This window comes from Falco punctatus (genome assembly GCF_963210335.1).
Source record: "Falco punctatus genome assembly, chromosome: 10".
Lineage (NCBI taxonomy): Eukaryota > Metazoa > Chordata > Aves > Falconiformes > Falconidae > Falco > Falco punctatus.
In genome coordinates, this window is record NC_137590.1 from 16,087,001 (window position 1) to 16,114,062 (window position 27,062).

General features: G+C 62.7%; 3 protein-coding genes across 8 annotated transcripts; 1 reads left to right on the forward strand and 2 right to left on the reverse strand.

Moving 5' to 3' along the window:
• The first annotated feature begins 126 nt into the window (after nucleotides 1-126).
• On the forward strand, nucleotides 127-16,369 carry MYLK2 (myosin light chain kinase 2). 3 transcript variants are annotated; one of them, XM_080404274.1, is made up of 12 exons: nucleotides 127-7,339; nucleotides 8,369-9,751; nucleotides 9,888-10,201; nucleotides 10,972-11,077; nucleotides 11,315-11,408; nucleotides 11,565-11,674; nucleotides 12,239-12,380; nucleotides 12,677-12,747; nucleotides 13,007-13,135; nucleotides 13,470-13,622; nucleotides 14,006-14,138; nucleotides 14,631-16,369. In XM_080404274.1, the coding sequence occupies exons 2-12, from the start codon at nucleotides 8,427-8,429 to the stop codon at nucleotides 14,709-14,711; spliced, it is 2,658 nt and encodes an 885-aa protein (XP_080260400.1). In that variant the 5' UTR covers nucleotides 127-7,339; nucleotides 8,369-8,426; the 3' UTR covers nucleotides 14,712-16,369. The 3 variants fall into 3 exon arrangements, with proteins under 3 accessions (XP_080260400.1, XP_080260401.1, XP_080260399.1); XM_080404275.1 differs by having other exon boundaries at nucleotides 7,324-7,339; nucleotides 8,268-9,751; XM_080404273.1 differs by lacking the exon at nucleotides 127-7,339 and having other exon boundaries at nucleotides 7,354-9,751.
• Nucleotides 16,370-19,654: 3,285 nt separating this feature from the next.
• FOXS1 (forkhead box S1) lies at nucleotides 19,655-21,875 on the reverse strand. Its single transcript, XM_080404330.1, has one exon. The coding sequence runs from the start codon at nucleotides 21,052-21,054 to the stop codon at nucleotides 19,714-19,716; it is 1,341 nt and encodes a 446-aa protein (XP_080260456.1). The 5' UTR covers nucleotides 21,055-21,875; the 3' UTR covers nucleotides 19,655-19,713.
• A 102-nt stretch (nucleotides 21,876-21,977) lies between these two features.
• Nucleotides 21,978-25,629, reverse strand: LOC308070424 (interferon regulatory factor 4-like). Of its 4 annotated transcripts, none has more exons than XM_080404314.1 (8): nucleotides 25,379-25,629; nucleotides 24,361-24,550; nucleotides 24,125-24,168; nucleotides 23,739-23,841; nucleotides 23,307-23,657; nucleotides 22,828-23,223; nucleotides 22,559-22,677; nucleotides 21,978-22,443 (listed from the first exon to the last, which is right to left on the reverse strand). In XM_080404314.1, exons 1-8 carry the CDS (start codon nucleotides 25,550-25,552, stop codon nucleotides 22,303-22,305), a joined length of 1,518 nt encoding a protein of 505 aa, XP_080260440.1. In that variant the 5' UTR covers nucleotides 25,553-25,629; the 3' UTR covers nucleotides 21,978-22,302. The 4 variants fall into 4 exon arrangements, with proteins under 4 accessions (XP_080260440.1, XP_080260438.1, XP_080260439.1 ...); XM_080404312.1 differs by having other exon boundaries at nucleotides 23,307-23,633; nucleotides 25,379-25,594; XM_080404313.1 differs by having other exon boundaries at nucleotides 23,307-23,408; nucleotides 25,379-25,593.
• Between the last annotated feature and the right edge of the window lie 1,433 nt (nucleotides 25,630-27,062).

Consider the following 27,062-nt stretch of genomic DNA (forward strand, 5'->3'; position numbering starts at 1 on the left):
GGGATCTTAGTGAACATACAGGGATGTGTGCATCTGGAAAGAGCTACCTTGTCTTTGTGCATATTAGTATTGGTTTCAAGTGTCTGTTTCTTAGGCCTTTAGCCCGTATTAAGCTTGAATCATGTTAAATACATGAGGCTTCTGCGAGTGAGCATATTGCAGATCTGGCCTTTCTTCTTGGTGTTTAGATGAGTGCTAACATGAATCTTGCCCACACTTTAAAGTAGTTCTCTGTATATTAGAGCATTAAACCTTCTGCTGTTTTTATAGCTGAAGCCATTCTATTTGGGGAACCACTTCACTGGCAAATGACTTGCTGTAAGCTGCCTCCCTGGCTCCTGCCAGCGCAGTTCTCTTGGATAAGGACTCGTCGTCATCTAGCCAGTCTAGTGCAGCTAGCAGGACTAAATATAGATGGAGTGCTCTAATGCGCTGGAAGACAAAACTTCCAGCATGGCAAAGAGGTGATCAAATTTAGATTAAAATTTACTAAGAATGATTTCTTGCCTTAGCATTGTGATATGATTTCTTGCCTTGTAAGTCTGTGTTTGAGGCCTTTCCTTGGACTTGGCTTAACAAGGATAACTCCAAAAGGCTGTGTGAGAGCAAGAAGGGGTTAGGGGTACAACTACATCCATATGATACCCTCAGACACCACTGCTGCCTGCTGACATGGCTGTTGCTGTTACCTGTTCTGCTCACACAGGTGATCATGTTGTGCTGTTTCCTGAGCCAAAAAGGGACCTGTTAAAAAAAAAAAAAAAAAAGAGGGTGGTATGGCCAGTGACTGGAGGTGTGCTTGAAGCCATTGGCAGAAAGAAAGAGCAAGCTCTCTAGTTCAGGTTTGGAAATGTGTAAAGCTCTTCGGGCTGGCTTGAGCTGTAATGGCATTGAGGCTTTGCCTTTCCTGTGTTTATGCGTCTTTTACCTTTATTGCTTGCTGGAACCCATGTGAGCTGGGCTGCTTACTGCTGTTGTGCTGTTTTGAACAGAGGAAAGCACGTGAAACTTAACATATCCCATTTGGGCAAACTGTTTCTTGTTTGGGGATTATGGCAAACATTTGCTTTCACTTCCTATGATTTGGAGAAGTGTTCTTAAGAGTGTGTGGCTTTTTATTCAGATCTGGAGAAGAGAGGGAGTTCAAACTTGTTAGGTGTCAGACTCCAGCAAAGGGGTGTGTTAAGTGGTACTGTCTCATTATCTTTGGCAAAGTCTATCAAGTGATTGCTGCTCCTAATCTGAGAGAAACAAGAGGCAGAAAGTCCTCAGAGCTGAATTCAAAGACCAACATTTATTATACCTGAGGATGATGATTCTGCAGGAATTCTCCTAAAAAGTGCAATGCTCAAGGATATCATTGCAGAACAGTTGCAGCCAGCGGTCAGCAAGTGTTTTGCATGGCCGTACCGAACTTCAGCGCTTCAAAGAGCACCAACCTCAGACTTTTACTCTGCTTAGGCCAAAAGAAAAGAAAAGTTGCCCCTGCTGAAAAATAAGGATGAAAAAGGTATTGTGCAGTTAGTAACTGAGGAACTGGAGAACCAAGGGGGTTTGAGGAAGCATGTTGGTACTAAAAGATGAATGACCCCGTGACAGCCTGGCCTCTTCAAAAGGGTGAGCTAAGAGACTGCTGGAGCTTCAGCTTTTGCTTCTTTTATGTCGAGGATTTTTACACTGCTGTGGCAGAACTGGGCCTGAAGGTTGACCCAGTCACACAGGGTGCCTTCAGCTGCATTTTGCTGATTTTGCCGATACCTTCAGCTCAACAACGTGGGGCTAACGGGGTGGGGGGACTGTCCGCAGCAACAGCCTGGCCAAGAAAGCTGCTTGTCCCAGGTGCAGCCCTGTGACAGCCTTGCTGGTGTGCAGCTTACAGGAACGACTGGAGCAAGAGGGATGTGTAAGCATCCTCTTCTTGAAATCTAAGGTCTGTGTGGATCTGCAGATTTTGCCTTGGTCTGCATTGATCTTATTTCTGTCACAGTGGAGCTGTTCTGTATGAGCTGCCCAACAGGGACATTGCAGGACCTCGAATGTGCAGTCAAGGAAACTTCTGCTGCAGCCTCGAGTGCCAGCTCCTCTGGAGTAAGTGGTGTGTGTACAGCAGGAGGGGCAAATACTGATGGTGAGTCAGAGGAAAGCCTGAATAATGATGAGCTGCCGAAGAATGTAAAGGCAAGTGAGATAACAAGGCTGCTGAGCTGGAGCAGATATGGATCCCTGAAAGGATGGATTTCCGTGATGGCCCTACATGGCCTCTGCTTCATACCTGAGGAAGAGTTTGTATGCCTGGCAGCTTGTCAGTTTTTTCCCAGTGGTATCATTGGGTCTAATAAAAGATATTACTTCTTCCTGCAAACATGGCCTCTTATATTCCTCATACACTGCAAACTTGGTGAAAGCAAGCCTCTGGCTGCCATGCCCTGTGGGGTACCGGGTGTCTGGCAGAGCTCTCCGGAGGGGATTCTCACAGGGTGGCAGGGGGTTAGTGCAACCTGCCCTCTTAATCAGGAGGAAACTGGTGATATGCTGGAAACACTGCTCTAACGTAGAAGATGTGTAAAAGATGGGTATGCTGGAGAAGCAGAGTGCCTGTGAGAATGGCGTCTGGGTAAGGCTTAGACAGGGAAACGGCAGCAGGTGCCTTTCCCAGTCCCAGTAGAGTGTAAGTGGGAGAATAAAGTTATAGGACTGGAGCTGGAGACCGGGATTTAACCAAGTGCCATTTCAGCATGTGTCTTTGGAGTCAGGGTCAGTTGACAAACTGATGTAAAAATCTATATTCTTTCTGTGTGGATTTTGTGAAAACATTCTTGTATTGAAGAGCTCAAACCTCATCACCTCTGTGAGTGTGTCTTGAGCTAGTGGGGCTGGGAGGAGGAGGGGTAATCAAGGAAAGCTGGAACTGGGTCCAAAATCTTCCTTTGAAGCATCTCTAGTTGAGTTGTTTCCAAAGTAATTTGTTGAGCTCAGACTAGAGCTGGAACTAAAAGGCAGACAATGTTTTCCTGGACGGTTCTGTTGAAGGGTACTGAGAATTGCAAGTTCTTACTAGCTGGTGAATGAGATTGACAAAAAGGCTTGAGGATGCTCTCAAAACCACAGCTTTGCCTCTTGCTTGACTCTGCCGAGATACCTGGTTGGCTGCCAGTGTGGCCTGGCATGAAGCTACCTGTGTGTGCGCAGGTCCTGGTGCTTCAGACCAGTGTGGGATGCTCGCTGGTGTCACTGCTGGCAGCCACCGTGCTGTCCTTGAGAGGCTCTGGAAGTTTTTTTTGAAGATGTTGGGATTTTTCCTTGTTTTTCCCCATCACCTTGATGGGACCTGTCATGACATGATGGCAGCTTGTCTGGGGAAGTCCTGGGTGCTGATGGAAGCAGTTAAGCTGCCGACCACGTGCCTGGGTTGGTCCCCACCGGGAAGGGCTGGCTGGCTTGTGATACAGTGGCATGGCTGGGATTCAGGTGGGGATGTTCTCGCCTGCCCTACCGCTCGATTTAGACGGGGTGTAGGGTTTCCTGGAGGACGGGCAGTGTTGGCTGCACAGAGCGCCTCGCTTACCCATGAAAAGCATAAAGGTTAAAGTGTGCTGCAGAAGTTGTGACAACCGCGTAGCTAGGGAACTGGCATGCTTGATGCTTTGCCAGGTATCCCCAGGACAGGCTGTTTCCAGCTGCAGCCAATGTAGACTGGCTTAAGTTTCTGAATGGGGAGGAAAAAAAGCAACACCAGCCTGAGAAACCTTGGTGGTGGTTGGTTTGCTTCTGTGCTCTGCAGAGACCTGGTGTGCCGTGCTGCTCGCTGCGGCGTGGGCTTTTGGACCAAGGCATCCGAAATCCTGTTGTGGAGCAGCTATTGTGCTTCAAAACTACAAATCTTTCTTGTGAGGGGACTGTTTTCGGCTTATTTCCCTTTTCTCACAAGTGAATCTTGTCTTGTAATAGTGCTAAGCAACAGGACACTCATCCTTTGCAGGCATTTCCTTTGCAGAACCATTTCCACGGCTCCCCCAGCACTGTAGGTCCTGTTCTCAGAGCTTTGCATCCTCCCCTTGTCCCAAGGTTCGCATCCAGGTACCAACACCAACTCCCAGTGACCGTGTGAGGTGACAGGCGCCCCAGGAAGGCTTGGCCGGCTTCCAGGCAGGTGCTTCGGTTCTCCTTGGAGAATTTTATTCCAGCTCCCAGTGCACCAACCAGCCTGAGGGGGCTGTGGGGCATGGCCGTGGCAGGTGGGTGCTCCTGCTCCGCTGCCCGGTCAGTGGATGTGTTCCTTCCACCCATGGTTTGCTGTGAGGATGCAGAGCCTAAGGCTGGCGCCGTGGTGGCAGTGCATGCCTGAAGTGACATTGGTGGCAACCAGGTGCCTGGCAGCCCTTGGCCAGAGGAGGGGAGAGGCAATTCCAAACTGTACCTTGGTGATGACAGTCAGTGGGCAGAGTCCCCAAGGTGTGACATCTAGCCAGTTATTCCTGCCGGCGTGCCCTGTGGAGGCAGAGTTGGGGGACTCCCGCTCGCCACGGGAGCAGTGGCTGTGCCGGGAATGGGCAGCGTGGGTCCCACAGTCCCTGGGAGCCCTGAATGCGGTGACGTTCAAACCTCTGCGTGGACATGACTGCATCGGTACTGCCGGTTGGAGCCACGGGCCTGCTGTTGTATGATCCCTGTTGTTGTCATTGCATTCCAGGTTCTGCCTTCCCTTGGGAAAGGGGACGCTCACCAGCTCCAGCACGGAGCTGGACTCCCTGAAGCCACATATCCAAGCTGTGAGGGCTGGGGCACGAGAGCCCGGTGTTTGCTCAGGAGCCCCTGGTTGCGTCCTGCCGAGCAAAGTGATGCTCTTGTGTGAGGTGGTGGTGGGTGTCTGAGATGCATCTCCCGCCCCGCTGCTGCATGGATTTGCTGTCAGGACTAACTGGGCTCCAGAAAAGGCAACTTCGGCTGCGAGTTTTGATTTCTCCTTAGCTTAAACCTTGCCTGCGGGCTGCCTGAGCAGCAGGGCTGTGCATCGTGGCTGGGGGCTGCAGCAACGAAGGAGGTGGGAAGGCTCCGTTGGCCAGTGCTGCGCCTGGGTGAGCCAGGACAGCATCGACTCCTTCCCCTTGCTCTCCAGCTGCTGCCCAAGGCCAGATGAGCATCCATCCCATCGATGAGACATGGACTGGCCTTGGGCTTGAGCTGCTGCTCGTGGCAGGGGAAGGGTCCTGGGGCAACTTGTTTCTACCCTTGCACTGCTTGCTGGTGCTATCCCTGTCCTGCTGGCTGCCTACACCTGTGTGATGCCTTTGTGCTCCCCCTGACAGCTGCCCAAGGGCAGGGGCAGGTGGGGCAACAGCACCTTTGGGACAGGGGGATGGCCGTGTCCCCATCCTGGCTTGTCTTGCTCTCAATGCCATGTGTGAACCGCAGCTCCTCTGGTGCTGCCTGGCCCCAGCCCATGGTGTGCTGACGCTGGGAGCCGGGGTTTGGCAATGTGGAGCAGCACTGTCCCTTCCCCTGCCTGGACAGCGTTTTATCCTCCTGGGAGGTGCTGCAGCAGGGTGAGCAGTGCTCTTGGGCTGCTGCTGCCTGCATTGGCCACATGTGAGTCCTGTGTAGGAGCAGCCAGGCTCTGTCTGGCAGGACTTGAGCTCCGTGTGGCTGTGGGACCAGGATGGAGAGCTCTAGAGGAGGGACCTGCCACCCATCAGCTGGCAGGGGCCAAGGCTGGAGGAGCCCACGGTAATCTCAGCCTCCCCGGGGGCAGCTGGCCAGGCCAGCCCTGGGGACAGCCCTGCTCCTTCAGCAAGCACCAGCACTCAGCCCTTCGGTGCTCCTCCGCCAGCAGAGCACTGTGGAGGTGCTGGGTGCCCTGCCCGTGCCTGGCTGGGTTAGCAAGGAGCGATGGGGAGTGGGCCAGGAGCTTGCCCGGTGTGGGGCAGCTCCAGGGGCCAGTACCTGACCCTCAGCAGCCTCTGCCCTCTCTTTTTTTCTCACTCTTTTGCTGCTTTACCACTAGTCACTGAGCCCCAGCCTCCCCTGTCACCCCAAAACAAGGCTGAGCTGTGGGTGAGGAGCCGAGCCTTTCCTCCTCCACCCTGCGCTGGCGTTCATGCTGCCCTGACATGATAAATGGATGTTCTGGGTTTTTAATAGTTGGTATTATTGGAGTGCTTTTTCTTGGCAGTGCTAGCTGGGGAGGGCTGGGTCCAGTTACAGGGGGTTCCTCCTGCAAACCCCAGTCCCTGCCCCCAGCAGTGGGCAGCTGTCTGTGCACCCTTGGCAAGCAAGGCTTTCCTCATCTTAAGGTTCAAAGATTTAAAGTAAACAAGGCTCTGCTGGGTGGGGGAAGCAGGCAGAAACTTGGCATAGCCCTTGGGAATCCATTGGCTTCGGGACTCTGTGTGTGCCCTTGCCCAGCTCCGCTTGGGGCTTCTGCACCCCTTGGCACGGTGCAGCCTCTGGTGTCCCTCTGCCTGGGGCTTTTTCGTGCCCAGGTTCAGCCCTGCACAGTCCCTGGGGCTGTGCCCTGGGGTGCAACACCCCAGCAGCATGTGCTACACCTTCAGCAGCGGCTGGTGATGCCCATGCAGCACCCATGCACAGCCTGACCCCTCCGGGAGCCCCCAGCTCCTTTGTTTCTTTCCCTGGTCTCCAAAACACTTCATTTTGCAGGAAACTAGTCTTTCAGCTGGTTCCTGGAGGAGGCTGCAGCCACCGGTCAGTGCCCACTTCCCAGCTGCTCTCAGTTCTGCTTCAGGGACCAGCGGCAGCGCCCAGAGTCGGTGGTGCCCTCGGGTGCCACGTCGTGCTCGTGGAGCGCAGGGTCCTTTAGAGCTGCTCTCCAAAAGGGCTGGTGCCGGCAGACAGAGCTGGCCACAGCTTAGTGGCATGGAGAGGGCCAGCACCATTCCTGACTGCTCCTGGCCACCATCCCCATGGGGTGGCCAGTGGCTGCCTTGTGTCACCTGTGGGTACCTTGGAGGCACTTAGCCACCTAGACCGTGTCCAGCTCGGCCAGGCTACCCCTGTGGGATGTTTTTGGGGTGCTGCTGCGGCTGGTGCCAGCCTACCTTATGGTGCTGTGCTGGGACAGGATGTGGCCCCGTCCCCTGCGCCATGTCTGCGCGTCCCCAGCCCACGGGGGACAGGCAAGAGTGGCGTGTCCTTTGAACAGGCTCCAGCAGTGACAGGTGCTGGGAAAGGCGAAGCGGGATGGCTCCTGCTGCTGTAAAGGATCCTCCTCTGCCCGCACTAATCCGGCTCCGTTACACCCGGGATAGAAGAGGCTGCTCCCTCCGGGCACTGCCACAGTGCGGATGCTGCCCTCCTGACTGCCCTCTGCACCAGGATCCAGGTAAAGGGGCCGGGGGGGTCCCCATGGTCTCCCACTTGGGACATGGCAGTGGGGGATCCTGGGGGAAGCGGAGCCCCCAGCCTCAGGAGTAACATCTCCGCCCCCGCGAGCTCCCTGTGCCGAGCTGTGGGATGTGGGACCACTTGGCTAGGGACTGCTCTGCTACAGCTTCTGTTCCAGTAAGTCCAGCAAGTGGTTCCTGCGTTACTGGGATGGTCACTGGTCTGTTTATTCCAGGGCTGAGCTATCTTGGCCTCTGGACAGTTGCTCAGGGAGGGTATTTTGGGACAGTGTGAGGGGATGTAGCTGAGCGGGGGAAGGTAGCAGAGCCTGGGGCAAAGCAGGGATTGGGGATCGGGCGCTGGGCTGGAGGGGATGGGGTGGCAGCACGTGCCGGCAGGCCACGCAGGTACGTGGGCACCAGCAGGTCCCCTTGGTGAGCGCCGCTCAGGCAGGAGCTGTGGTGACCACCGGGCAGGGGGATGGGCAGCGCTGGTGGCTGTGGCCAGGGGTCTGTGTGGCCCCCAGGCAGATGGGGCTTTGCCTGTGCGGCTGGACCTGCCTGTGCCACTCAGGGTGGGCGGCCGTGGGGCCGTGCTGGGGATGCTCACCTCACCTGATCCCGCACCGCCAGCCTGGGGCTGGAGCTGCTGTCTCTGCCCCACCATGGGGGGACGTGGCCTTAAATTGGCACCCTGGCTGCGTCGCGCTGGCTGTTTGCGCGCTGGAGGCCCCGTGGCAGCAACAGGTGCCGGCATCAGGCCATCGATCAGTCACCGTGCTGCAGATATCGGGGCACAATGGGACAGTGCAGGGACTGGCGGCCACGTGGGACCCCTGGCTCGGTGCCACCAGCCTGGGAGCCGCCGACTGGGCGCTGGGGGCATGGTTCCCGGCTGGGTGGCAGCAGCTTGTCCCTCTCCTGCAGGAGCAGAGCCGCTGCCCGAGTCCTGCAGCACCCCTCTGCAGGGGAGGATCCTTTACAAGTCAGGTCTGGGGAGCCCTCAGCTTCTGTATTCTCCCCAGCAGGAGCCTTTGCCGACCCAGGAGCCCTGTAGGGCAGCTGCCTCCTGCCCAGAGAATCCCCATGGAGCAGGGCGGTGGGGTGGGCAGCACACCTAGTGCTGGGGCTGGTGGTGGCACAGCCCCTGCCGAAGCAGAGGCCAGTGCAGCCCCAGCTGCCCCCGAGGCTGCCCAGCCCCAGGGGGGGACGGCGCTGGCTGCCACTGAGGTGCAGGATGGTGGGCAGGCAGCGCCTGGGAAGGAGAAGGCTGCAGGAGAGGCTGGAGGACGGAAGGCAGAGCCAGCGGGGGAGGCAGCCCCGGCTGCTCCAGACCCCCAGGATGGAAGGCAGGCAGCACCAGCAGAGGAGGCTTCAGCTGCACAGCACGATGGAGGACAGGCAGCATCCATGGAGAAGGTGCCAGCTGCCACCAAAGCCCAGGATGGAGGGAAGGATGAGCCCATGAAGGAGAAAACTCCAACTGGAGAAGAACCCAAAGGAGGGCAGCCAGTGCCTGTGGAGGGGAAAACCCTGGCTGTAGCAGGGGCTCAGGATGGAGGAAAGGATGAGCCCATGAAGGAGCAAGGCCCTGGTGGGTCAGAGGTCGAGGGCTGTGGGAAAACGGAGTCTGCAGAGAAGGCTCCGTCTGCAGTAGAGGCTGAAGGAGGGAAAGCAAAACCCACAGAGGAGACAACCTTGGCCACAGCACAGGCTCAGGATGGAGGCAAAGAAGTGCCTGCAAAGGAGAAACCCATGGCTGCTGCAAAAGCTCAGGATGGAGGGAAGAAAGCTGTAAAGGCAGAGAAAACCCCAGCTGATAAAAAGCCTGAAAAGGAGAAAGCTTCAGGTGCTGCCAAGGCTCAGGATAAATTAAAAAAAGTGGCAAATGAAGAAAAAGCCCCAGCTGCAAAAAAGGCTCAAAATGGAGGCAAAGAGGAGCCTGCAAAGGACAAAACCATGGCAGCTGTAAAGGCTCAGGATGGAGGGAAGAAAGCTGCAAACGTAGAGAAGACCCCAGCTGATAAAAAGCCTGAAAAAGAGAAAGCTTCAGGTGCTGCCAAGGCTCAGGATAAAGAAAATAAAGTGGAAAAGGCAGAAAAAGCCCCAGCTGCAAAAAAGGCTCAAAATGGAGGCAAAGAGGAGCCTGCAAAGGAGAAAACCATGGCAGCTGTAAAGGCTCAGGATGGAGGGAAGAAAGCTGTGCAGGTGGAACCCCCGCCAGCTGCAGCGGAGGCTGGGGGTGGAGGCGAGGAGCCCGCAGAGGCAGCGGCCATGGCTGCTGCCAAGGCTCAGGGTGAAGGGGAGAACGTGGCAAAGGCAGAGGAGATGGATCAGCAGCAGCTGAGGGGGCCGGAGCCCCCGCGCCCGGTTCTGCTGCAGAGCCTGAGCTGCCCGGCCACCTGCCAAAGGTACTTGCACCCTCCTGGGATGGGGTCCCCTCCCCTGGCTGCCCCCGGCGAAGCCCCGGGTCCCTCGGGGCAGAGAGGGGCTTTAGGCCTGGGGGTTGCTGGCTGGGCACTGCTCATCTCCTGCTCCTGCTTCCAGGGAGGAGCAGCCCTGGGAGGATCCGGCGGTGATGGAGACAATACTGGAGGAGACCGTGGCAGTGGAGCGAAGAGAGGGTCCGACAGAGCCCGGCCCTGCCCCGGCAGCCCTGGGGGACCCGCAGCCCAGGGGCAGCAGCCCTGGCACCCCGCAGGGGGGGACATTGCCTAGTGCCGCAGGAAAGCCCCCAGATCCCACCGGGGCCATCGAGCAGCCTGGCCCTGGTGGGCAACCGTCCTCACTGGAGGCAGAGCCACCCCCCAGCCCCTACCTCACCCCCGATTTTGGGAAGGAAGACCCTTTCGAGATACTGGGTAAGGCTGTGAGGTGCCTGCCTTGTCCTGGCACCCTGGGACCCTCCGCGGGGCGGCAGCCCGGGCTCCCCCAGTCCTCCCGCGCTGCCGGCTCATGCTGTTGGCTCGTCGCCTGCCCGGTGGCCTTCGCGCTCCTGTGTCCCCGTAAACAGGGCTAAATGCGTCGTGTCCCCGGCTGCAGCCCCGGCTGCCCAGGAGGAAGGGGAGCCTGCGGAGTGACAGCCAGTGCCTGGCCGCTGGCAGGGGACAGCGTGTCCCCGTGTCCTGCACCGCTGTCCTTGCGGGGATGCCAGGGCTGCCCGGGGCGGTGGGTGCTCGGGGGGGCGCCCTGCGTGGCCAGATCCTGTCCTCGGGTGGCCAGGGGCTGGGGGTGTGGGGTCTGCCCGGGGAGGGCGAGCAGGGCCGGGTGGTGCGGAGCGGTGGTGGCCCAGAGAGGGTGACACGCAGCAGCATGGCCTGGAGAGGGCGAGCGTGCCACGCGGGATGGTGGGGAGGGGGTGCCACCAGCGGGGTGCCGGGGGGTGGGTGCCGGCCAGCAAGGTGATGCTGCAGGCAGTGGCGAGGGACCCGTGGGAGGATGCTGTGCCTCCCAGTGCAGCAGGCAGCCAGGAGACCCTGATTTGCAGCCAGGCACTCAGTTGCATCCTGCACCCACAGGCTTGGCTGGGCTACGCAGCTGGGCGCCTGCCTATGGCACCCCGGGGTGCCCCAGCGGTGGGTCCCCTGGCTGGGCAGCCCACCTTCTCATCCCAGTCCTCCTCTCTGGGCAGATGACGTCCCTCCGCCGCCGGCGCCCTTCGCGCACCGCATCGTCACCCTGCGGTCCGCCAGCGTCAGCTCCCAGTTCAATCTCAGCTCCAAGGACATCCTGGGGGGGTAAGGAGGGACCCCAGGATGGCAGAGGGTGCCTGGCTTTCCCCTGGCACTACCCTGAGCTGCTGGCCAGCCTTGGAACACGGCTCGGGGAAGTCGGGGACTTCTTTGGCCATGGTGGGTTGGTGCCTCGGGCAGGATGGGTGCTGAGGGGAGCATGGGGCAGCACCCCAGCACAGTGTAGGGTTCCCCAGAAGCCTGGGTGGCTGATGGTGTTGGCATCTCTCCCTCTCTCCCCAGGGGCAAGTTTGGCGAAGTCCACACATGCACGGAGAAGCAAACAGGGCTCAAGCTGGCGGCCAAAGTGATCCGGAAGCAGGGTGCCAAGGACAAGGTATGACCCACGCTGGGGCGGGGGGCTCCACCTGGCTTTGGTAGTGGGTGGCTGTCCCCTGTGTGTTGCCCATGCTGTGCTGTGCCACAGCCTGTCCTAGTGCCAGTGGCTTGGCCAGGGCTGACGTCCTGCACCGCAATGGGGCTCCTTCTGCAGGAGATGGTGTTGCTGGAGATTGACGTGATGAATCAGCTGAATCACCGCAACCTCATCCAGCTCTACGATGCCATCGAAACTCCCCGGGAGATCATCCTTTTCATGGAGTTGTGAGTGCTGGGGCAATGCCTTGTGAGGCCCGATGCCTGGGTGAGGGGCATCATTGTGGAGGATGCTTCAGAGATGGAGTGGATGTGTCTGCCCCTCACCAAGCAGAAGGGATTGGTCCCAGGGAATGTCCCCCACCTTGCCTGTCCTTCTTGAGCACCTCCCTGGCTTGCTCCAGGCTCACACGCAACCTCAGGCTCTGCCTGGCTGGGACAGTATCTCCTTCCATCACGGTTGCGTTGAGGGTAGACATGATGCTGGTCCTTCCCACACAGCTCCTTTTCCCCTGCCTGCTTGCTCCGAGGAGGCTGGGGCCTGTGCTGAGGCTGTTCTGCTCTACAAACCCCAGGGGAGCTGGGGTGTCCAGGGGTAACCCCCCCATGCCTGCCTGGGGGGGGGGCATCTGATCCCAGCATGCAGGCATCCCATAGTGGCTCTGCCCAGCCTCTACACCAGCATCTCTGTGGCGGGGCTGGGGCAGGGTCCCTGGGGCAGGCAGGGGGCTCTGCAGGAGGAAGGCTTGGGGCAGGGAGCCCCAGCTGACTCTGCTCTCCATCCCCATGCAGTGTGGAGGGTGGCGAGCTCTTCGAGCGGATCATTGATGATGACTACCACCTGACGGAGGTGGACTGCATGGTGTTCGTCCGGCAGATCTGTGAGGGCATCCGCTTCATGCACCACATGGGCGTCCTCCACCTCGACCTCAAGGTGTGGGGCCGGCGGGTGACAGCAGGGGCTGGCTGCTGCTCGCAGGGATGGGGGACGCTGGGGTGCAGGGGTAGCGGGTGTTTGCAGCCACCGAAGTGGGGAGCTGCATGCTGACTCAAGCCCTGCCATGCCCGTGAAGGCAGTGTGTCCCCGACATCGGCCAGCCATGGGAGGGATGCCTGGAAAATTGGTGTCATTCTGGCAGGGGTCAGCTGCAGGACCCGTGGGCTGCCAGAGCTGTGTGCTGGGGATGTCCCCTCTCACCAGGGGGGCAATGGTGTCCCTTGTCCCCACAGCCTGAGAACATCCTCTGTGTGGCCGCCACCGGGCACATGGTGAAGATCATCGACTTTGGGCTGGCTCGAAGGTGCTATCTTCCCCCCGCCCCATCCCTTCGCCCCATCCCTTCGCCCCATCCCTTCGCCCCATCCCTTTGGCCCCATGTGCTCTCGGGGTTCTGGGAGCCCTGGGACCTGCTCTGGCCTGTGACTTTGGCCGGCCATGGCTGCTTGTCCCAGCTCTCCCTGTCTGACAGGGGGGGCTGGGGAGGGCAGTGCCTGCTGGGAGGGGGGCAGTGGTTTGGAGGAGCATCCTGTCCCTGCTGAATTCCTCGTCCCTGGCTGCAGGTACAACCCCCAGGATAAGCTGAAGGTGAACTTCGGCACTCCTGAATTCCTGTCCCCCGAGGTGGTCAACTATGAGCAAGTCTCCTACTCCACGGACATGTGGAGCATGGGTGTCATTACCTACATGCTGTACGTCAGTGCTGTATGGCGGCTGCCAGCGCCGTGCCGGGGCACAGCTTCCCTGGGCACAGAGCCATCCCCAAGCCCTTCAGGTGCCCCAGGCACCCAGCCTCGTGGAGGGCTGGTGGAGGGCGCTGGATGGGGAGATGCGGGGGGACTGGGGAGCGTCTGTGCCCAGATCTGCAGGCACTGCATGCTGCCAGCAGCCACACACCACATCCCTTCTCGGGGCCACCCTGCCTTGCTTCCCTGGGGCAGCCCTGGCCAGATTGGCCCCATTTTGGGGGTCTGGGAGGTGCTGTAGCCTGAGGGCACCTGGCTCCTCACCCCCCTGTGCCCCCAGGCTCAGCGGCCTCTCCCCCTTCTTGGGTGACAATGACACCGAGACGCTCAACAATGTCCTGGCTGCCAACTGGTACTTTGATGAGGAGACCTTCGAGAGCGTCTCTGATGAGGCCAAAGACTTCGTCTCAAACCTCATCATCAAGGAGAAGAGGTGTGAGGCCAGCAGTGGCCATGGGGGTCCTGGGGTGGGCACCCCCAGAGCTGCATCCCCAGCCCCTGGGCATCACATACTTCCCTCTGCACTGGGACCAGCGGCATCCCCTGATGCCCTGTATCAAATGAGATTCACGGGGCCCTGCCCTGGCTCCTAGCTGCCCCTGGCAGAGCCCTGTGTCTCTGCAGGGTCACCTGCCCCAAGCAGGACATGCTGGACCACTCAAAGTTCTGCCCAGCCCCACCAGTCCATGGGTACATCCCTCCAGTTTGTTCCTCCCTGCAGGTTTTTGAGCTCTGGGGCTCTTAGGTGGCTGGAGAAGGGGGTGGTTGGGGGACAGGGGTTTGGGTAGGGGTGACCTGGGCTCCTCTCACCCCCAGTGCCCGGATGAGTGCTGGGCAGTGCCTGCAGCATCCCTGGCTCAACAACCTGGCAGAAAAGGCCAAACGCTGCAACCGCCAGCTCAAGTCTCAGGTGCTGCTCAAGAAATATGTCATGCGGCGGCGCTGGAAGGTATGGGGGCAGGCACAGGGAGGAGGGTCAGTGCTGTCTGGGGAGCTGGTGGGAGGGCTGCCAGCCTCTGCTTGTCCTGGCAGATGGCATCTGGGACAGGGAGGATGGCTCTGTCTCACTGTGCTGCTGGCAGCTGGGACACAAGGGCTTGGGGACCCCTGCACATGGAGAAAGGGCTCCTCAGCACAAGGACCCTTGCATGGGTGCCCCCAGCGTGGGACCCCTGTCAAGCAGAGATCCCTTCATGGTGGTCTGCCCTGAGCCAATCCCAAGGGCACCTTTTAGGGGTAGGAGTGGTGTCAGGACAGTGTCAGGGGTGATCCCCAGCATCAGCCCTGCGCTCCCCTTCCATAAAGCCTGGCTAAGTGGGCGCCCGGGCAGCTGCACACTCCCCAGCCCAGCTACTCACAGCCTGGGGAGCAGCATCTGGCTCAACCTCTGGAGCCACAGCCCTTGCGGTAGGGTGAGCATCTCTCCTCTTCCCCTTTACAGAAAAACTTTATCGGGGTGTGTGCCGCCAACCGCTTCAAGAAGATCACCAGCTCGGGGTCGCTGACAGCACTGGGTGTCTGAGCGGGGCCTCCCGTGGGGACCCTGAGCCAAGTGTGAGTCAAGGCCAGAGAGGAACCGCTTCACAGGGTCCCACATCAATCCTGCTTCTGGATGACAGCAGCACCTTGCCGGATCCCTCGCTTCCCACCATGGGGGCCAGGGGCTGGAGTCACGCAGCCCCCTCCCTGCCTGTGCTGCTGCCAGGTGGCTGCTCTGAAGCCCGTGTGCTGCACCCCTGCTCCATGCCCCATGCCACCACCGGTGCTGCTCTGCTGCATCCCCAGGGCTGCACCCAGCCTTGGTACCCAGCGGCTGCAGGACTGCTCTGGGGCTGGGACCCCACTGGGCTCCTCAACTGCACCCACCGCTCAGCCGAGCTCGTCCCACCCCGGGTGGCACTGCTGCGCTGGGGACCTGCTGCTGGGGATGCTGGCTGTGCCCTCCTGGGCTCCCGGGGCTCCAGCCCTCCCCATGCCCATTGAGCCAATGCTCCTGTCTGGATTTTCTTGAACTGCAAGGCCACTCCTGAGTGGTATTTTCTGACCTCATCCCTGGCCCGGCTCTGCATCGCCCGACCCGCAGCATCTCTGCTCCACTCATGCTTCCTTCCCCTGGCCTTGGAGGAGAAGGGCTGGTCCGGCGTGAGCCCCGCTGCCTGGGCTGCCCCACGCGCTTGCTGCTACCTTGGACCCAAAAACCCAGACTTGCTCGCTCTGCCTGTAAATGCCACAGCCCTGCCCTGCCTTCACTCTTGCTGGACCTTGAGCTGCCCAACCTCCCTTCCCAGCACTGCGGCTTGGCATGAGGATGCTGCAGGGCAGGCGTGGACCCTCACCCTGGCCTTTGGCACCAGAGCTAGCACTGAAGCAACTCCCCGGCCAGCCGGGTGCGAGGGAGCGGAGCTGGCCCTGAGCTGCTGCTCGCACAGGAAGGGAGGAAGCGGGAGCATGCTTCCAGCAGTGTCCCCAGCTGGGAGCCAGAGAGGGAAGAAGGAGGCTTTGTGTTCCTCCTGCCCTCCCTGCCCTTCGGCTCTGCCAGCGGGGGAAAAACACAACCTCTGCTTCACCCGCCAGATCAAGATGAGTGAGGCGTCCTAATGTGGAGCAGCTGGACCGCGCTCCCCCGCTCCTGCGAGCATCGCTCCAGCCCTGACCACCAACACACAGGAACTGCCGGTGGCTGCGGCCGCCAGCTCCCCCCGCCACGCGTGGGGGCTCGCCGGGACTGGCTGGGCTGGAGGAGGCAGGTGCTGCCCCCGCCTCGCCCCAGCCCCCTCTCCCTCTGCCTGCGCCCCTGGGGCCCCCCGGTGTTGCTGGAGGTTGGGCATTCCCCAGGATTTGCAGCTTCCAGCCTTGCCCCCTGTAGGAGGGGTTGGGGGGCTGGCAGGGGGGGCCCGGCCTCCCTCTACCCCCCAGCTTTGGCTTACACTGTGATTGAGCCCCCTCTGAGCCAGGGCTGTGTGTTTGCTCCAGGGATGCCTGTGCCCTCTGCGCCTGCTGCATAAACCCTGGGGAGAGATGGGGGGAGGCGCGGGACCCCAGCCCCACTGGCTGCAGCAGGTGAACGGGCTTTGGGCTTATCCCCACCGGGCAGTGGACATGGCTCACGGGACCCCTGGCCAACGCCAGAGTCCTGCCTGGCTCTTGCTTTCTTGTAAATAAATGTACAGTCTGCCCGCAGCCCCTGCCTGCCCTGCTTCACCAGGGTGCTGCTCCCAACCCCCTCCCTGGGCCACTGCCCCCACCCACGCAGGACCCAGGTGCAGCTGGAGGGCTGCAGATGTGGGGACGGGATGGAAACGGCGTCTCATCCCCAGGGTAGAGGGGACAGAGAGAGCCACCAGCTGTGCTGGGGACAGGGACTGCCTGGTGCGTCCCAGGCAGGGCTGTGCAGCCGAGGGGGTCTGGTCTCTGCACCCCATGGCTGTGCAGCTGTAACTGGCTCTGAGTGCCCCAGGGTGCTGGGAGGAAGGAGGGCGGGAGGGATGGTGAGAGGTGTCCTCATGGCTTCAGCATCTGCCCGAGTGGGGTGGGATGCCCAGGGAATGCTGATGGGGGCCAGTGCCCCTCTGCCTGGTGGGGCTGCCGCTGGCCCCGAAGCGGTTAAGGCTGCCTGGGCCGGGATGCGGCTCCTGCCGCGGGCGTCCCTCCCAGCCCTTCCTGCCGGCAGCCTTTGACCGGTTCCTGTCGGTGACCACCCTGCGGGCCTGGACGCCAGCGCAGCCCCATCTGGTTTGAGTTACGCTCCGTGGCGGTGACGTCTCCTTCCTGTCTGGCCCCAGGAGCCATGCGTTGCCCTGGCCCTGGTGGACCATGGGGACTACAGGGTTCTGCTGTAGGGTGGCCCACGGAGGTCCTGGCTGGGCCATCACCCCCTGGACACTCCTGGTGCCCCAAGCCACTCTGGGACATTGGTCCCTGGATGCAGCCTTGCATGTGCACGGCCACGGCACAGGGATGCATGGGCACCAGCATGTCCTGGTGCCCCAACACCTGGGTGGGGGACCCCCACCCCACAGCCCAGTTTGGCTTCTCCAGCCCCCTCTTCTCCCACCCCAGGACTCCACGGAGCTACCCATCATGCCTCCATCAAGGCCAGAGGAGAGGGCCTGCTGGGCCAGCACCCATGGCCCCATCCTGCGCTCCCAGCTGAGGGGCAGGACAGGGCTCGGGAGCCCCATGGAGGAGGCCAGTCCTGCTGGGGCCAATGGGCATAGTGACAGGTCTGGTCCTGGTCCAGCACAAGGTCATGGCAGCCAGCACCATCCCTCGTGCTGGGGGTCTTCATCACCCCCCACAGACACACGATGTGGTCTAGGGTATTTGCACATGTGTCCATAGCATCCATGCCCAGAGTCTTGAGCCCTCGCACGGAGCAGCACCCTTACCCATCCCTGCCTGCACCCCATCCCGGTGGCACCCACCCTGCCTGAACAAGCGAAGGGTCCTGCAGGCAGCACGGGACGGGAAGGGGAGCAGGCAGACCTCCTGCACCGGCAGCACCACCAGCAGCGGCAGCAGAAGGTTTGCCCCGTGACTGGGTGCAGCCTGGTCCCTGGCCACGGCACGGCCCATGCTGGGAGCGGGCGAGTGGGCCGTGGGCCAGGCCACCCACCACGAGCCGTGGAGTGAGCCAGGGAGGAGGCAGGGCAGGGAGAGCAGTGGGTCTGCAGCCGGGAGCACCAGCGGAGCGGATGGCCCTGGTCTGCACGCCAGTGCAGGCAGCCAGGCTCTGTGGGATGGGGGACTCCATCCCTGGGGGCTACAGCTCAGGGAGGGAGCGATAGGATGTGGCCATGTGATGCCACGCTGCTCCCAGCACAGGGACCCCAGCCTGGGGCTGTGGCCACGTGTTCCCAGGCAGCGAGGGGAGCCTGGACGGGTGAGGGGCCCGGCCACGCTGCGTGGGAACCAGACGGCCCCTGGGCACAGCTGCGGAGCTCGCTTCCTCCCGCGCCCCCGGGGACCGTGTGAAGGAGGGGGCTGAGGTCAGCCGCGCTCGCCGCCGGCTGCTCCGGAGACGCCAGCATGATGTAGGCGCTCAAATATTGTTTTCCACTGGGGAGGGGAAAAAAAAAAGGGAGAAAAGAGAGAGGCCCAGGGCTGAGTGGCCGTCCTCGATGACGAATGGTGGCCCCCCTCACCCTGCCTGGGGCTGGGACGTGGCCATGGCCCAGCAGCAGCCGTCTGGGGGCTGATAACAGGACTGACGCGGCTGCGGTGCTCCGGGTCCCTGAGTGACGCCAGCGCCGTCCCTCAGTGCCAATGTGGCCCCCACAGAGACCCCCAGGACTGGGCAAGCTGGGGTCCCTCTGGTCTTGGGGGGCCGGGGGGCTCTGCCACAAGCCTGCTCCCTGCAGCAGCATGAAGAACCTTGCCAGCCTGGGGTCCTCCTGCTGTGCCTGCCCTGGGACCAGCTGTGCTGTGGAGCCTGGGCACCGCTGCTCCTGGGGTCCCCTCTCTCCCAGCCTGGGGTGGGCAGGATGGGGGCACAGGCGCAGCCCCCCGCTATGCCAGCATTGCTCTGTCCCTACTCCAGCACTGCAGAGACGATGGCCCCGGTGTCCTGGTGGTGTGTAGGAAGGGGCTAGCGACCGGGTCCCAGCCTGGGGCTGTGTGGGGACCCCTGCCCACCCCAGTGCCCCCCAGCCTGGCCGCCCAGGGCAGAGCCCTGTGCCCAGCCCGGTACCGGCAGTGGTGACTCAGCTGGTGCCTCCTCTCCAGCAGCCGCCCGGCATGATTCAGGTTGGAGGAATCCACTTTCCCTGGCTGTTCCCATCGCAGCCCCAGCCCCTGGCACAGCAGGGCTCTGGGGGCTTCCCTGGCCTCACGGTGTTTGCCGGGAACCTGGTGGGACCCTGGCCAAGCCAGGGCACAGCCTTGAGCAGGGACAGAGAGGGGAGGGAGCCCTTTACCCCTCCGAGCAGAGCCCCCCACACTGTGCTACTGCCCCCAGCTCCTCCCCGGCATTTTTCTGGGACCACATGGGTGTGTGAGCGGGGCCACATGCTGAGGCTGGTGCCAGTTGTGACATGTGTGGCACCCGGGGTGAAGCCAGGCCCTTTGAGCAGTCCTAGGTGTAAGGAGGTGGCAGCGGGGCTCTGCAGGGGCTCACTGCTGCTGCATTGTGTCCCCCTGCCCCTCATGGATGAGGGTCCTTACTGCTACCCTGGGATGGGGCTCTGGGCGCTCCTGGCCCCATGTTGCAGCAGGACCTTGTCCCCAGCATCTCCCAAGGATGCAGGACCTGGACGCGGGTGCTGGCTCAGGCCCTGTCCCATCCCCCTGCAGCCTCACTGTTCAGTCAGCGATCGGCAGTGGAGGGGCCTGTAGGGATGAGGGCTGCACCAGGTGGTCTTGGGGATGCATGTCCCCCAGCCAGCACCCGGGATGGGGTAGAGGGTCCCCAGCTTTCCCCTGCCCGCTGCCCACCATGAGCGGGGTGCAGAGACCACAGAGGCAGCATTGGGGAATGTGCTTTATTTGGTGCCGGGGCCAGGGGTGTCCCAGGGTGGGCCAGTCCCTCACTCGAAGAAGAACATGCCGGGTGTCCGGTAGAGGCAGGGGGGCAGCCCCAGTGGATAGCCATTGCCCCCCTGCAGTGGGATCGTGCTCCCCGGTCCCCACGGCTCCTTCTGCTCACTCGCCCGTGGCCCCATGGCCCCGAAGGGTGGCTGGCGGGGGGCGGTGGGGGCCGGGGGGGCTGTGGCCAGGAGATGCTCCAGCGCTGTGCTGCATGGCCGCTCCTTCATGCAGAAGCTCAGCGCCTGCACCCGGCACTGGTAGCTGCTGCCCAGCGCATCAGGCCCTGACCGGCTGAAGGAGCCGAAAACGGGCAGGGGGGGCTGCGAGTAGCCGTCCCCCTCCAGAAAGCAGGATGGGGGGGGTTTGCCTGTGCCCAGAAGGGTGCCAGGGAACGCGGGGGGCACCTGCCCAAAGGGCTGGCCTGGCCCTAGCCCAGGGGCAGCTGGCTCCTCACCCTCCAGCTGGCCCGGGGGGCTGCTTGGAGGGGCCGGTGAGTCCTGTGGGGGGTCCCTGGCCTGGGTGGGCAGCAGGGTGGGCAGCAGGGCAGGGTGCGGTGCTGGGCGCTCGCTGGGCAGCGGGTACTGACCTGGCCGGGGCAGCTGCAGCGCCGCCGGGAGCCCCCCGAAGACAGTCTCCTTGGGTGGGCGGCTCTCCGGGGGGGCGAAGAACGGCCCCTTGGGCTGTGGCACGTCCGGCAGGTACAAGCAGGGCTGCCTGGCCTTGGGTGGCTGCCGCCGGGTGGAGGGCTCAGCGCACCCGGGCACCCCAGCACCCTCGGGCAGCATGGCAGGGCTCGGCAGGTGCCCCGAGGCTGCCGGTGAGGCACAGCCCCCATCTGCCTTCACCTCCTCGGGTGGCGGGGCGGCAGGCAGCCCCTGGACCCGCTGCCTGGGGGGCTTTCCACACCCCTCGTCCCCCTCGGTGCCCGGTGCATCCCGGAGGGCCCTCTTCCTGGTGAAGCGCCGGCGGCGCCGCAAGAAGCTGCCATTCTCGAACATGTTGTAGCAGTCGGGGTCGAGTGTCCAGTAGTTGCCCTTGCCGGGCTTCTTGTCGTCACGGGGCACCTTGACGAAACACTCGTTGAGGGAGAGGTTGTGGCGGATGCTGTTCTGCCAACCCTGCTTGTTCTCCCGGTAGAAGGTGAAGCGGCCCATGATGTAGCGGTAGATGCCGCTGAGCGTGATGCGCTTCTCGGGCGCGCTCTGGATGGCCATGGTGATGAGGGCGATGTAGCTGTAGGGCGGCTTGGTGGCTTCGGGGCTGGGGAAGGAGCCGCCGGCCGGCTCGGGGGCCGGTGGGCTGCGCAGAGCCGTGTCGCCGACGGGGAGGTCCGGCTGCATCCTCACGGCCAGCCGCAGCCTCCCGCTCTGCCGCACGGCCCCGGCACGGCCCGTTAAAACCGGCCGCAGCCCAGCCTCCCGCCGGCGGGCGAGGGGGCGGCGGGCCCCTCCTCTACGGGGCCGCCCAGGGCGGAGCGGGCTCCGCCGTCCAGCGCCAGTCCCTGCGGACGGGCGGATGGACGCGCCGCCAAGGCCGGCGGCCAGCAGCCAGCGGCCCCGGGGCTGGCACGGCCGCGGCCTCCCCGGGGCAGAGGTGGGCAGCGCCGGCTGTGGCCAAGCCCCGGGCACGGCCCCCCGCTCCCACAGCCCCTGTTCCCACGGGAGGTTCCCATGACCCGGGTCTCATCCTGCCCTGCCCACGGTGAGCAGCTGGGCCCTGGCCAGGGATGGCAGGGGGCTGAGTGGGGGGCTGCTGGTGGGGCTGGGGCTGCTGGCAGCCCTCGGCTCCCCACACACCCCCTGCCCACCCCAGCACTTCGGCCCCCACCTCTAGCCTGGCGCTGTGATGGGTCCTGTGCACCGTGCCCCAACTCTGCTCCATGCCAGATCCCTGCACTGCACCCAGCCAGGATGTTGCCCCCAGGGTGCAGCATGGCCCCCACCTCCCAGAGCCCTCCTCACGCCGCTCACCAGGGGAAACTGAGGCATGGGCAGTCAGCGCCCTTGGAACAGGCTCCTGGGTTGCCAGGTTGGCAAAGCAGCTGATGGGCACCTCGCAGGGGCCCGCACCTCCTGCCAAGGGGCCAGGACGCGGGGCAGGGCGGGTCGTGAGCTGGCGCAGGGGCAGGGGTTAGCTCATGCTGTCCCCACAGCTGGGGCTGAGCTGGCTTTGCCCACAGTGTGAGGCTCTGCCCAGGCTCGGCTCCCCCAGATGCCCGTGGCCCCCCCGCACCAGCACCAGCCCCCCACCCCAGAGTCAGTGGTACCAAAACACAACCTTTATTTCTAAGGTTTATAAACAACGAATCCTTGCCGTCCAAGGTACAAGGATGGAGCTGACTGCCCCGGCTCACCAAACAAGCACACAGGAAATCCCACCCGGTGGCTCCTGGGGAATAAATACCACGATCTGTGCGGGGGTGGCAGCTGTCCTCGTCCTGGGCAGTGCCCGCCTGCACGGCCCTGCAGTGCTGAGCACCCCATGCACAGCGGCTCGGGGAACGTGACCGGAGCGTGGCCGAGGGGCAGCAGAGCATCCCGCTCCGAGGCTTTGTCGCAACTGGGCTCTTCTCTCCCACTCACTCGGGCTCAGGGCTGGCAGAGCTGTTTGAGGACGTGGATAATGTGGCTGGAGGCACCGGGGGTGCAGGGTTGGGGGGAGTCACGGAGCAGCGCTGGCCCTATGCACTGTGCGTGATGGAAGAGCTCCCGCGCAAACACCGGCTCCACCTGTGGAGGCACAAAGCCGATGGAGAATGGGCACTGGCCCACAAGCCTCCCAACCGCCACGGCCCTGGCGCTTGGCTTAGGGATGCCACGAGCACCAGCCCCGGTGCGTACTCACGTGGGCCATGATAAGCTTCTGGAAGTGGTGCCCAGTGCTGGTGGGGTACTCCTCCCCGAAGCACAGGTGGATCTGGTACTGTGGCGTGGGCTGCCCGTGGCTCAGGTACCCCCGCAGCTCTGCAAGACACTGGCCCCGTTAGGGGACACGGCACCCCTGGGGCCCCGCAGCCCGGAGCAGCTGCACCGGGGTAGGACCTGCCCCTGTTCCCAAGGGGATCAGGGTCTCCCCGGGGCCGGTGGAGCCCAGGGCAGCAGGTGGGCACTTACGCTGCAGGAACTGCTGCGTGTCCAGCAGCTTGTAGGTCTTCTCTCTCTCCAGCTTGTTGGGCCAGTCCCTGTGCGGGGCCAGTGGCCCGTTCCAGTACACCCTACCCTGGCACTGGCGCTTCATGAAGACCCCCTCGGGTGCTACCCACAGCAGCACACCGCGGTCCAGGTGGGGCAGGAGCCGCTCCAGCACGTCAGTCATGCCGGCCAGCCGTCCGCTGCCGCCGAGCACTCGCGGTGGGGGGAACTCGATCTGCTCCATGCAGGAGGGGCCGTAGAGGCGTTCGCTGTCAGCTGGCACGGCGCGGGAGGTGATGCGGCAGCCCTCGGCCATGCGGGTGGTGACCTCCTTCACCAACACGTCACAGTAGTACAGGCGGACGTGGAGCCAGCAGTCTGGGGTGAGGGGAGAGTCAGCTTGTGGGCAGCCCAGTCAGGGGGGGCCACACCAGGCACTGCCCAGCCAGCATGGCTCCTACCTGAGTGGTTGATGTCTTCTACGGGGAGGTAGGACGGGGGTCTGGGGAGGAGGTGGCCGTGGGTTGGGTTCCAGCCATAGAAGACTCCCCTCACATGGTACGCTGAGCCAGGGCAGAGATGAGGTGGTAAAGGGACATGGGCAGCTGTCCCCAAGGGCTCCCAGGTGCTGTCCTGGACCCAGCCCCTGGAGTCAGGCAGACAGCAGGGTCCTTCCCACCGCTGCTGCTTGTTACTGGGCCTCATTAAAGCCCCTAAGTGCATGATCAAGTGGGTCTGCTGGAGCAGGGAGGGATTCCCCAGCCCATCTCCATCACCATGGGCACTGCCTGCACAAGGGATGAGACGTGGGGCTGTGGAGAGAGGGCTTGCTGCTGCCGGGCAGTGTATACCCCCCACCCCAGCCCTATCCTACCACCAGGGACCCTCCTCACCTCGCTTGGCCAGCTGCGCAGAGAGCAGGGGCAGCGGAGACACGTGGCATGTCTCCATTGTGCCCTTCTGGTTTGCCTCCTCCAGACTCCCTGCAGTGCTGCCCTGAGGAGCAGATTGGCTGCGGTGAGGGCTGAGCCAGCACTGGGGCGCCCTGAGCCAGCTCCTGCCTTCACCATGGACCCCGTGTGCCGGCAGATCCCCTGCCTGAGGCTGGCAGCTGCATGGCCCAGGGGACCCTCAGCAATGCCCAGGGGATCCAGCTGCCCAGTAGGACAGATGCAGGCAGGGCAGCAGCCGATGGATGAGGCAGGATTTGGGGCTCCCACATTCTCCAGCCTGTAGGCAGCTCCTGTGGCAGATGGCACAAGGTAGGGGGCTGGCTCACCTGCTGGTCTTTGCTGTCCGGGGACTGCATGTCACCATCCTTCTCTGCGGAGAGCAAGGAAAACCTGATGAGGCCCTGGCAAACAGCAGGAACAGCCTCCAGGAAGGTGCCTGGCTGCACAGGTCACTCAGAGAGGAAGAAGAGTGGGGAGGAAGGGTGACATCTACGGGACACAGGGCTTGTACAGGCATGGCACAGACACCAGCCCCAAGTCTGGTGCAGGAGGAGGGACATACCTGCATCCCAGGCGTCATCGGACACAATCTGGTACACCTTATAGGGCTCGGAGATGTCCAGCTGGCTCCGCTCGGGCACCTCCTGGAAGTCGGTGCTCTTGTTGAGGGCGCAGCGGAGACGCGTCTTCCAGGTGGAGGGGTCAGCCTTGTCTGTCCCCTCGTGGTACTTCCCCTTGTAGATGGCCCAAGCCTGCCAGGCAGAGGGTGCCCTGCACTGTGGGGGCTGCCAGTGCCCTGTTCCCCCATTCCACTGTCCAAGGGGGCCCACTGGGGTATGAATCTGCCAGCCAGGGCTGGCTGCAGGGCAGTGGGGAGCCAGGACTGTGTGTCCTGGGGGGCTGCAGGGAGCTGGGCGGTGGGGGGGGTTCCTGGGGGAGTGCACAGGGACAGGCAATGGGGAGACCCGGGGGTGCGCATGGAGCTGGGTGGGGAGTCCCAGGGGTGCACAGGGAGCCAAGTGGGAGGTCCTAGGGTTGAGCACAGAGCTGGGCAGTGGGGAGCTCCGGTGCTCTGGGTGGTGGTGTGCACAGAGCCAGGTGGGGGGTTCTGGGGGAGTGCACAGGGCTGGGCAATGGGGAGCCCCAGGGGGTGCTCATGGAGTCAGGTGGGGGGTTCTGGGGGAGTGCACAGGGCTGGGCAATGGGGAGCCCCAGGGGGTGCTCATGGAGTCAGGTTGGGGGTCCCGGGGGAGTGCACAGGGTTGGGCAATGGGGAGCCGCAGGGGTGCGCATGGATCTGGGCAGCGGGGAGCCCCGGGGGTTCTCACGGAGCTGGGGGGGGGGTTGTCTCAGGGGAGTGTACAGGGTTGGAAAATGGGGAGCCCGGGGGTGTGCATGGAGCGAGATCGCAGAGGGAGCCGGTGGGGGTCCCGGGGGAGTGCACAGGGCTGGGCAATGGGGAGCCACAGGGGTGCGCATGAGCTGGGCAGCGGGGAGCACCGGGAGTGCGCACGGAGCCGGGTGGCGGGTCCCGGGGACGCTGCCGGAGCCAGGCGGGGGTCTCAGGACCCCCGGGGTACCTTGAAGAGCGCGGCGTCCTGCTGCTGCCGGTAGTCCTGCTTGGCCGCGTGCTTCCAGGGGATGCGGAAGAGCGTCCGGTGCCGGTTCTCCCAGCGCAGCCCCGGGTACCGGCCGCTGTCGATCTGCGCGATCAGCCACTCCTTGAGCCGCATGGGCGCGCCCGGCTCCGCCATCGCGGCCCCGCGCCCGGCCCCGCCACCCCGGGGGAACGTGCCGGGGCTCTGAAAGCGAAAGCGCCGCGCTGGCTTTCACTTTCCCTTTCCTGCCCGGCGCTGCCGGCTCTGGCTGCGCTGCCAGCCCGGGGCGGGGGGGACACGAGGCAGCCCGCGGTAGGGGACAGGCACCCTGCGCCCATGGCAGAAGGGACAGGTACCCTGCACCCTTGGGAAAAGGAGCAGGGCAACCCACGGCAGTGGAGACAGGGCAGCCTACAGGTGAGGGGACAGGGCCACCCATGGAGAGGGGACAGGCACCTCACACCCATGGGAAAGGGGACAGGGGCACACACAGGAGAGGAGACAGGTACCTCGCGCCCATGGGAGAGGGGACAGGGCACCAGGAACACAGAGGACTCCCCTGAAGCCCTGCACCCCTCTTGGGTGCCTCCCCTCAGATTTTCAGGGCTCCCACATGCTCCCTACAATGAATAAGGGACCCTCCTCCCCTGTCCTCCAGCTTCGGGGACTAGGACACCTCCCTGCTTCAGGGGCCATGTCCTCCCACGGGACCGGCATCTCAGCCCATGGGTGTGAGGACCTGTGGGAACAGGCATGGGTTTTCCAGGCTGGTGTGAGCAGGATATTGCCCCATCTCTCGGATCTCTCCTTGCCTCTAACATTCACATCTGCTCCGTGGAGTGCTGGGTGCTGAGTTGAGTCGGAAACAAGTGGGAAGGGCCATTATGAGCTGTGCCAAGGGCTGCTGAGGGGCTGGTGAGGCAGCCTGACTCATCCTGTAGCTCCCTGCTGGCCCCAGGTTCCTGGCAGAAGCTGTCCCTGCAGAGGAGAGGTGGCAGACATGGTCATGGCGCTTCTGGGCACCAGCCTTCCCACACCTGGGGAAGCAGCTTCCCGTGCCTGTGCTGCTCTGCAGGGAGGTGGGTGCATGTGTTGGTGCATGTGGGTGAAACAGGGATCAGTGCCGGGAGAGGGCTGGGTCCAGTGCAGGGTCCCACGCAGCCCCTTCACTCCTGGCTGGCTCCTGAGCATCCTTCCTCAATGCTGCAGCTACCAGGAGGATCTGTCCCTCTCCCCTTCCAGTGGAGGAGCCCAGCTCAGCCATCCTTTCAGGAGGAAGAGGAATTCTACCCTGTGTAGGGCAGGGATGGAACTGTCTGGTACCAAGCACTGCCTGGATGCCCTTGCAAAGCAGCACAGCACAGGCTGGGTGGGCTGGGTGGGCTTTGCCCTCTGGAGTGACACTGCTGTTGGCCCCTCCATCACCACTGCAGAGCCACATGCCACTGCACGGGGAAATCCAGCTCCTCCACCCAGCCCACAGCCCACTGGGTCTCCTTTCACAGCCCACTGCATTTGCTTTCCAGCTCTGAGTCAGAGAAAGTCACCTCTCGCAGGGAGGAGAGATGAGGCTCCTGAGAGCTGGCGGGCTGCTTGGGGCTGCAAAGCCTCAAAATGAATAAGCCGTGGCACAGCACCCAGCCCTGGACTTTCCCGAAGGACCTGG